The sequence below is a fragment of the Nelumbo nucifera genome, chromosome 6, assembly GCF_055504915.1.
Source record: "Nelumbo nucifera cultivar China Antique chromosome 6, China Antique-T2T, whole genome shotgun sequence".
Taxonomy (NCBI): Eukaryota; Viridiplantae; Streptophyta; class Magnoliopsida; order Proteales; family Nelumbonaceae; genus Nelumbo; species Nelumbo nucifera.
In genome coordinates, this window is record NC_142654.1 from 65,022,316 (window position 1) to 65,032,957 (window position 10,642).

The 10,642-nt window shown below is 34.2% G+C and overlaps 1 protein-coding gene across 8 annotated transcripts; it reads right to left on the reverse strand.

Annotated features, from left to right (window-relative positions):
• Positions 1–289: 289 nt before the first annotated feature.
• On the reverse strand, positions 290–8,124 carry LOC104590211 (putative serine/threonine-protein kinase PBL21). Of its 8 annotated transcripts, none has more exons than XM_010248782.3 (8): positions 8,086–8,124; positions 7,413–7,512; positions 7,263–7,292; positions 6,907–7,088; positions 6,441–6,630; positions 3,200–3,591; positions 1,806–2,243; positions 290–590 (listed from the first exon to the last, which is right to left on the reverse strand). In XM_010248782.3, exons 2-7 carry the CDS (start codon positions 7,510–7,512, stop codon positions 1,956–1,958), a joined length of 1,182 nt encoding a protein of 393 aa, XP_010247084.1. In that variant the 5' UTR covers positions 8,086–8,124; the 3' UTR covers positions 290–590; positions 1,806–1,955. The 8 variants fall into 8 exon arrangements, with proteins under 8 accessions (XP_010247084.1, XP_088746181.1, XP_088746183.1 ...); XM_088890055.1 differs by lacking the exon at positions 8,086–8,124 and adding an exon at positions 7,705–7,842; XM_088890057.1 differs by lacking the exon at positions 8,086–8,124 and adding an exon at positions 7,602–7,722.
• Between the last annotated feature and the right edge of the window lie 2,518 nt (positions 8,125–10,642).

Genomic DNA, 10,642 nt, shown 5'->3' on the forward strand with positions numbered 1-10,642 from the left:
AACCCAGCCGGTCAGATTGGTGATCCGATCACAATCCTGGTTTGAGTCAACAAATAAGTAAATAACCTGCTGTGACTCCAGTCAACTGTCCGTCAATCCACATGGTTGAACTATTGATCCATCTGATCCATTCAATGTTACTGTTTTTTTTTGTATTTTTAAATATAGTTTTTTCATAATAATAACATCGCAGGTTGACCCATTAACCCAAACGGTTGAACTGCTGACCTATTGACTCAGAGAGAAAAACGGTTCAACTTCTGAGCTGGGTTTTGGCTCAAATTCCGGCTAGTCATAAAAATCTAGCTTTCGCATCTTAACATTCTCTCTGTACTACACTTGAAAGAAGCTAATGACATTCTTAGATAGCTGAACAGGTTTCCTGAAGATGCAAACAAAAGGCACACGTGCATGCATACATGCACACCCGAGAAACTTGATCTTTCTTCCCAATCCCAACATCCCCACCAAACACTCTCGTATAGATTATGTCCTGATTTCATCAGCCCAATCCATATGTTCATATACATATTCATATGTACATTCATTCTTATATGCATATTAATAAACATATACTGGGAACAGGTTTCCTGCAGATTCAAACAAAGGCAGAAATAAGCACTCAACTGCAAACTCAAGAAAAATTATCTAAAGTACATACAGAACATATCAGTAAAACCAAATCAAACATGCTTATACTATATAGTACACAGGAGATGCGAGAAACAACTAAATAATCTAATGAGTGCAAAATTGCGTTTCTCAATGTTCAGTCATGTTCTAATACCAATAAAAGAAAAAAAAAGAAAAAAATCTCGGGCATGTTCCTTTCGCTATGCCAATATCAATTTACTTGGCTCAAGATGCAACAGAAATCCACTGATAATGAAAGTTTCTGATAAAGAAATGGAAACAATTTTGGTGTTTCTATGCCACGAAAGTGCATCCACAAACCCCAGAAGCTCATGGTAGTGGAACCAACAGAACATAGAAGCAGGAGAGGTCATATTTTTAAGTATCTGAAAAATACACAATGACCACACTTGGAGGATTATTACAGAGTGGAAAGGCATCCAGGAGTTGGAAGATAGAAAGAAATAACCGATATGGAACAAAAACCTGTTACCCAACATTGTAATCTTCTATTGGTACACCGTACACATACTCTAGGCACATGGAACAAAATATCAAGCATACTACTGCATTATATACTAATGCACTCTATGTATAATTTCCTTAGAACACTGAAAGGGCAAAATAGGAAGGTTCTAATATGCACACATGTTCAATATATGATGCACATACCCTGTGGAAAGACAAGGAATCCCTATTTTTTGATAATAAATTATGACATAAGGATGCAATTATCTTTTCAAAAAGCACACTTTGACCTGTCATCACAAACTGTGTTTTCCCGAAAACTTCCCAAGAGGAAACCTAGGACTTGATTACAATAGAAGGATTAAGAAAAAGTTCCAGAAAATTTTATTGCTGAATGCTGTTCCGTCATTGAAATTTCTACCATATATACGATTTGATCAAACAAATACTTGAATATAAAATGTAAATGTTTCTTTTCTATGTCACATCATATTTTATTATTTTTAATAAAGGGGAGACACCCCTAATTACTAATAAAAAAAGTAAATGTCTTAAAAGGAAAAAAGTACCCACATGTATTAACTATACCATTATAAAAAGAGGCTTCTTTTGTCTTTTCACTGGATATGTACACATATCTATCAAAAACAGGATTCACCACAATCCATAAGGGTGCAAAAAAGGACCCTCAGAAAAACCCTTACCTTTATCCTTCATGTTGATAGCAGCAAGGGGGGATTCCTTGTTTCTTCTCATAGGAATTTGGCTTCTGTAACAAACCAATGCAAAGGACCTTGTACAATTTACTTGTACCTCCAGTTATCGGAACTGAATCTAATTGTATGATAAAGCCATTAAACAGATGTAGAATTCTTTATAGAATTGGATTCCTGAGAAAATACATAATTATCTCGTTGTGAGGGAGATGATGCTGGTGGGATGTCTGCTTTGAAAGGCTGAGATGCCAGATACTCAAGCGCAACAACAATATCAGCAATGAGAGGACGAAAAGTTGGCTGTTCCTGAAGGCACATTGCTGTTATGGCAATTGCATGGTGCAAACAACGGAGAGGGAATCGCCCTTGCAGCTGAGGATCAACTAACTGAACAAACTTCCTGCGGTCCTTAAAGAATGGCCGAGACTGAAAGAGAAAATTCTGAAATTAACAAGTACACCTGGGATGCTTATGGATGCTGAAAGGTGCTAAATTTCGTTTTATGAAATATCTTGGAAAAATTAGAATTCATTCATTTCTGTGGCCTCATGTTTAACTTGTGATAGCCCTGGAAAATGTTAAGACATCTCAAGACAAGGCTCCTAGATGGTATTTGGGAAGTATATTAGGAATGAAGAATTGAAATTGGACGAAATCTGCCTAAAATAGATGTTCAAACAACACACTGAGATCCACCAAAATCAAATAATGCCTTCAAAATTTTCCAGGAAGGGAGTCCACAAGAACAAAATACTAAGAAGTCAACAAAGGAAAGGCATCAAGCACTCCATGCATTTTCAAGTGTATGAAATTAGAAGCGTGAATGAAATAAAGGCAAGGCCTAATGAAATAATTATTGGATTGGATACTTCTTCCATACGTTTTAGGTCACATTTTATATCAATTTCCTTTTGCAAATATTCAAGTAACTTACACATGGGAAATAGATGCTCATTGTAACCAGAGGGAAAGCACCTAATAAAACATATGATGCTTGCTACATAGTAACATAAAAGTTGGAAATGAGGCTTGCAACTGATTAGATTTTGACTAGACTAAATATAAAGGTTAAGACTTAAAATTGTGGACTACTTTGAGACATCTCATGATTGCATGTTCTAAAGTACAGTATATACCAATTGTTGGTTGACATGAATATGGTGTATGGTGAAGATTCTGCAGTCCCCAAATCTCTTAGGAGTGAATCACAATATATTTACTCAAAGGAAAAGTATTCAAGGTGTGTTAATAATCTTTTCTTTTTCTTTTTCCTTTTTACTTTATTTCTTCTTTGTTTGCACAAGCAGTATAAAACATCTAAATATATAAAAATGGAAAAATCACCAAGAATAGGGGAAAATAAAAAGAATGACATATCTCACCCAAGAAACTAGATTCTGCTCTCCCTGAACCTTAGTACAGTCGATGGCCTTCCTCCCTGTGATCAATTCCAACAGAACAACACCAAAACTATAGACATCAGATTTGAGTGTCAGCTTTCCACTCATGGCATATTCTGGGGCACAGTATCCATATGTCCCCATCACCCTTGTTGAAACATGAGTGTTGTCACCAACAGGTCCCAGTTTAGCAAGTCCAAAATCAGAGAGCTTGGGATTGAAATCATTGTCTAACAAGATGTTTGCTGATTTCAAGTCACGGTAAATAACAGGGGGGTTTGCTTTGCAATGCAGATACTCAAGGCCTCGAGCAGCACCAACGGCAATCTTCATCCGTGTGTTCCACTCAAGTGGTTCTTTGTTAGGAGTCAGATCTAAGAAGAAATACAAGAGGTTTGATTATAAGATGTACTAGAAATTTAAAATTGCAACATCTTACAAGCCAACCAATATGAAGTTGTCAATAACAGAAGAGTTTATGCTCTCCCCACAAGTCTGTTCCACTCTTCCTCAAGGAGACAAGCTATGATGCCTAGATATAGATATCTACACAGACATGGATATGGGAAAAGGGGATACAACTATCCATATCTTAAAATCATGGACAAAGATATACGTATAGTATCCATACAATATGCTTATATAATGCTTCTGTATCTAATTTTTTAATCAAAGTGTCATTTCTTAAGACTTATGTCATGTGAAAATTAATTAAATTTCTAACATATACAAATTTTCATTATAGTATGTTTGTTAAAACTTAACTATATACTTTAAAAAATTTATGTTATAGACTATATCTAAAAGTGTCCATGAAGTATTTGGTGTCATTTTGGGTATGCATCATGTTCAAACACTGGTAAGCTAGGCATGTACAGATATCTTGGTACAATAGCATATTGGGATATCAAGTTACAATGGTAACTCTCCATTCTTCAATATGGGGTAGTTTAGACAATGAATGTAACAAGCCATGAATTCGATACATCATATTGGGCCATGTTTATTTATACAGTTTGCCACCCCTACATAAAAGTTAAAACTGGTGCTTTCTTAATCCTTCAGGGTATGGGAAGAAGTACCTAGTAAGTTTTATAAACTGTAGAATCTTAGAAACGAGAAAAAAAAAAACCATAGTTTATTCTGGATCAAAATGCTTGCTAAAAGTTGACAGTGTAGATATTTTACCATGGTTCAAAATATATCAGTCCCTTGTAAAATAGAAGAATATTGTGAAGACAAATGAAAATTTGTAAATTTAAACTTTACTCTTAATTAGAGTAATTTTATATCCATGAGACTTTGAATAATAAATTATAAAATTTAAATAGGGGCCGAAGTGAAAAAAGTGAATTAGTGAACAACCTAAACCTATGCATAACTTCAAACACCCTGTTTATGTTTGTTTTCTTTACAGGATGTAAAGTGTCAAGGCTGACGCATGTATATCTTTAGGTTTTTTATTCTTTTTCCTGCTGATTGCACGTGTATTATGTTTAGAAAACCAGATATGGCATTTTTTATCCGAATAGAGTGCAAAGGCAAGACAGGATACATGTAGCTGATCCCAAGTGGTTGGGTTAAGGTGTTGAGCTGAGTGTTGATATGTGACATCTAATGTGTTTTATGAGTTTCTTTTACTAACGAGTTGTTGTTAAAAGCCCCTGTATAGATACTACTTGAATGTGCAAGAAGAGAAAGGACTATCATAGTTGTCAGGGTGACACCTAGGCAACAAGCATCCAGGGAAGGTCGCCTCGGTTAATCACCCAGCTATTTTATGCACAAGCTATGAATTTTTTTATTTTGTTTACTTTTTGAGATTATAATAATAAATACAAATTATTAGATTATATATTCATTTTGTGGGTTTATATAGTAGTTCTGTTTTTATAATTTTCTTATTTGTTAGGGTTCAATCAACACACATGTTGGTGTGTGCTATCTTGAACCCTAAGAGACTTCAAAATCTGAACTGATAGCAAGAAAAAACTTAAACAAAAAAACAGGGGATCAACCCCTGTATTTTCTGCATTTTCTTTTCTTCTTTTTATTCTCATGAATATGCTGATTCTTCTATCTTCCAATGTGAAGTTCATACTTTTATAAAGATTATGGATCACTACTTGGCTTCCAGTTGCTATGAAACCTAAGGAATTACCCTAGGATTTATGTTTTTATACTTGAAAAAAAAAATCAATTGCCTAGGCAACTAGGCAACCCCCCCCCCCCCCCCTCACCTAGCCTTGTCTTTTAATTTCTCAATGCCACTCATTCCATTCTAAAAATTCTTTAAGTTCTAGCACATAATTCTGTACTTTTCCTAATATTTTCTTAAAAGAATAAAAGTTTTGCACCTTTCCAAATTTATCTTGAAATTTCCCTATTTTTTTTGAAGGACCTAAATTGGAATTGCAAAATGAATATATGTGGACTATAGAGGTACAGGTACTGAATAGGTGAGTCATTTCAAATTTCAATCACCAACAATGACTTGAATGTTAATAACAGCATTTTCTATCTATTCAAAGATAAAGCAATAAAAGACCTACCATGGTAGGGTATATATCCTATACAATTAAGAGAATATCACTGCTTATTGTACTTGTGGGGCCATCTGCTGGTGGGTCTATGTGGACCCACCACTCTGCCACAGTAAGGGCAGGGATCACCATGAAGGATTGGATCCAAGATCCAAATTATCATATCTTCAAATGAGAGCTGATATACTAATAAAGCATTCATGTGACTTCTCTACCCATGAAGAAATATACATTAGAATAATCACTTTTTCTGAAAATATGTTCATTTATGAGAACCTAAAGGACCAAAACATGGGGAAGAGGATTCCTGCAGGGAAACAGGCATTATGATAGCAAGCATCATAATGATTTGTGCATGTTGATAACTTCCCCCCTCCCCATTTAAGGAGATCTGGAAAATAAACAACCTTGGAAATAATGCAGCAGTTATATTGATTTTTTTCCTGATTGGAGAATGTTTCACCTTGAGTTTCTCCACTTCATTGATGATCAATGTGAAAGTATTTGGTCAATGCCAGTGGACTATGACTAATCATTCAATCTTCTTATGCAAAAGCAATGAATGCAACAAGGAAAAACCTAGAATTGTGGGGCATGAAACAGATTCATAAAAGATCCAGGCTATCAAAATTTAAATTTAAAAAAAAAAAAAAAACAAGTATTGTGGGCAAGAAAAATACCAAACAGATGATCTTCCAAGCTTCCCATCGGCATGTACTCATAAACCAATAACCTTTGATCGCCATCAGTGCAATATCCTATCAAGTTGACAAGATTGGAATGGTGCAAGAGGCTGAGCATAAGAACCTCAACAATAAATTCCTGATTCCCCTGAAGGCCATTTTGATCCAGTTGTTTGACTGCAACAATCTGATGAGAAAATTCAAAATACGAAAATAAGATCCAACCACCAGTTAAATTTCAATATATAGACAATCAATCCAACATGAAACAATAACATGAGAATATGCAGTAAAGATCAATAGCACCAGGTCCTTTTCGAATAAAATTCAATCGTGCTAATGATGAAAGAAGTTTCTAATCAATTAGAATTCCTAGTAAAAATCACTCAGTGACTAAAGCAATAATGAAGAGAAGAAGGGTTAGAACATAGAAGTGAAAGCTCAAACATGTCAAACAACTTGCCTGGCCTGTTTCCAAGCGCCCTTTGTAGACCCTCCCGAAACCCCCTTCCCCGATCAAATTAGTGGCCTTAAAATTTTTTGTGGCGGTGGCAAGCTCGCGAAATGTAAAGCTTTGAGCTGCATTGTGTTTGTTATCTCTGTCTTTGCCCTTACTATTGAGCGATCCTTTTCCCTTGACTCGTTCTGCATGCACAAACAGAATTTGATTGCTAATTTTCACAATGCCGTACCCAAAAGCTCAAAAACATAAAATCCAGACACACATTCTTAAAATTCAGAGATAAAAACATAGTTGACACTTTTTTTTTTTGGGGGGGGAGGGGGGGGGGGGGGTCTTTCTGCTGTTGATGTGCTTACCACTACTTGCCTTTCCCTTACTACTACTCTCTGCAAATACGAGCAGAAATCCGAAGAAAGCAAACAAGAAAGAGAATTGCATCAAAATCTGAGAAGATTTAAAGCAGGAAAAAGAAATGAAGGAATCGAGAGAGAGAGAGAGAGAGAGACCTGAAGAAGTACGACAATGGCGAGAGCGAGATTGAATGCGGTTACTGTCTTCAATTTTGTTTATGTCCCTTCGAGGACTCATGCAAGAAAAACAACCCATCTGTATAACACAGAATTGCGAAGAAGTAAATCCAGGAAAAAAACCAAAGAAACAATGAAAAAAATCCAGAGAGAGAGAGAGAGAGTAACTTGGACAAAACAATAAGAACACCCAGAGAAAATCAAGAAAAAATAAAGAATTGGAGACCCATTCTCCCCTCCCAAAAACAAAAGATAACAACCACTGACCAACCTTAGAAAACCAAACCACAGATCTTAAACTAAACAGATTCAGCTGCAACTAAAAGCTGAACAAAATACTGGTAAAAGAAAAAAAAAAGAAGGATACAAATATAAAAGTAAACAAGAAAATGCACTGTCAAGATTACGAAAAATAGTAAAAAACGAAAACTCTAGGAAGCATAACATAACTAGAAAGAAGTCGTGAAATCGACTGGTTCTATTTGTGTTTCAGGGGTAAAGCTAACACAACACTGCCACAGAGACTGGGAGAGAAATTGCGGTGGGTGTTTGTGTTTCTTTTCAAGGGCAGTTTTCTAGCTCCACTTTTAGCGGCTATTTTGTCGGTGTTCTCTTTTTAAAGTTTAATCTCTCTCTCTCTCTCTGTAATTACCTTTGATGATTGTTGCGAGTCGCTCTCAGTCCCCTCCCCGCCTCTCTCTCTCCCCTGGTTTCTTATGCATTTAAACATTTTTGGTGGGTAAAAGTTATAATTACCTTACTATCCTCTCTGTTTTACTCAATTTTAAGGTGCCGTTTGGTAACTCTTGTTAGGAGGATCTTGTGAGTTGTGACAGCCCAAATGGCTAATATACGTAAGCTTTTGAAGTCGCATCTGGCCAATCAAGGGCTGGTTCGTTGGTGTGTTAGGTGGATCAAATCCGCAACATTGTATTTGGAAACAATGTAAATAGAGTGTAAATCCCAGTTCAAGGTATTTGCATTCTAGTTCTACTTCACTTTTGCCTGTATTGGTAACATTACATTTATGCATTAACAAATGACAGAAAACACATTTTACATTGTATATTTACATTGATAACAAGATGTAAAAATACACATCAATAAAAAATAAGTAAATTTGTATTCAACTCGGGTTTTGATAAAAAGAAGGCATATTCTTTATTAGAATTCGTGTTTGCATTCATTATAGCTAAAAGTCTGTTTGATAAGAAGATAAATTTGTTAGTGCAAAACTAATCCAATTTTATAATTTATATGAAAAGTTTACACTTTATATTTTTACATTCACGCTTATTTGCATCATTTCCAAATGAAAAAAAAAGGGTATGGGGGAAATTATTAATGCACCGAATACCAAAAAAAAACATCTTTAAAAGGATTCCATTGAGATATCAGAAATACATGATCCGTGTAAAACATATAGACAAAGATATTCATCAAAATTTATAGGATAGTTTGATTAGTCAAAGCTCTTCGGGTACCATGTCTTTTTGTATTATAGATTTTTTTATTTAAAAATTAAAATCATTTGGTTAATAGTTGGGTCTGATGGGCTATTAAAAGCACATTTGAAGGTTATTTAACATATAAAAAGACCCTAAATTTTCATTTGAAACTTTCAAAAATTCGAGAATTTCAGTGTTTTTGGATTTTTTAGGCACGTTGTTTCAGTCTTCTTGGCTTTTTCGTTATCAAATTGAAAAAGACAAAAAAAATGATTATATGAAAAGACATATCAAACGCTGCCTAAGTTATTGCCCTTGAATTTGACACAACTAGCACTTGCCTTCTTTTTCCTCCTCCCCACAGTTGCCATCTAATATTTATTTAATGCTAAAACAAAGTTATTAATTTAATACAAACAACTCAGTTTTTCTGAATAAAAAATGGCAATAAATAATCAAAATTTTCAAGGATCAGATTCAGATCCACTCCACCAAAATTAAATCAATTTAAGCTTGTCTTTATATTTATTAAAAAATTGCATTGCCGTATGGTTTTTCTTGGAACTAAGACATTGAGCCTAAACCAATTGTCTTGGTGGATCCCACCATTATTTTAAGAAAAAATTTGTGACTGTGGGTATGGCTTCTCTACTCTGTTCCAGACGTCACAGCCTCACAGGTGTAACCAAGTTTTTAGTAATATATTTTCCATTTGTTTAAAGAATTATTCTTGGGATCGGACTATCTAAACCTTTTTTTTTTTTTCTTTTGTTTGAATTATTTGGACACGTCCCATTTTCATAAAGGGGGCACTAAGGATGATCATGGGATGGGCCCTGCCAGATTTTTACAGGGTGTTAACGGCCATGAGGCCTATCTGGGCCCGGCTCGGCCCACACCCCGGGCCTAATAATACATGCCGGGCCCAGGCTGGCCCATATATAAACAATTAAAAATTTAATTTTAACTTTATAAACAAAATTAAAGGAAATATATTTATAAGTTTAATGTATATATATTATATATAATTTGATAAAATATTATATCAATTATCAAAAAAATATAAGGGTCCATTTGGTTTGTGGTTAGAATTAGAATCAAAATCAGAATGGTCTATTCCCATAGGATGTTTGGTTCAGACAGGAATGAGAATGAGAATTAGAATCAGCAGTAATGGGATTTCATTCCTAAGAGAGCATTCGGTTTATTTGGTTAAAAACCGAACCGAATAAACCATAATTTTTAAAACCGAAATAAAAAAAATGAAAACTGAATTACAATAAAACCAAAATAACCGAACCAAAATTTTTAGTTCAGTTTTCGGTTATTTCAGTTAAAAACCAAATTTAATATATATATAATATTATATATTATGACCTTATAATACACATATATTATTATAACATATATTATGAAATTTAATTTCATTATAATATATCAATATATAAATATATAGCATATTATATATTAAATATTATATATTATATATTATATAATGAATTTTAGTTAATTCAGTATTTTCGGTTAACCGAATTTCTAAATCTAAAAACCAAAATTGCTAAAAAACTGAATTAACCAAACCAAATTATTTAAAAACCGAAGAAACCGAATTGAAAAAATCGAAACCAAAATTATTGGTTTAATAATTCGGTTTTAACCAAATAATACTCACCCCTAAAAAGAGGAGTAGAGAATGGCCATTCCTTAAAATGGGAGAATGAGATTTCAATTCTATCCAACCAAACAATTGGAATAAATTCC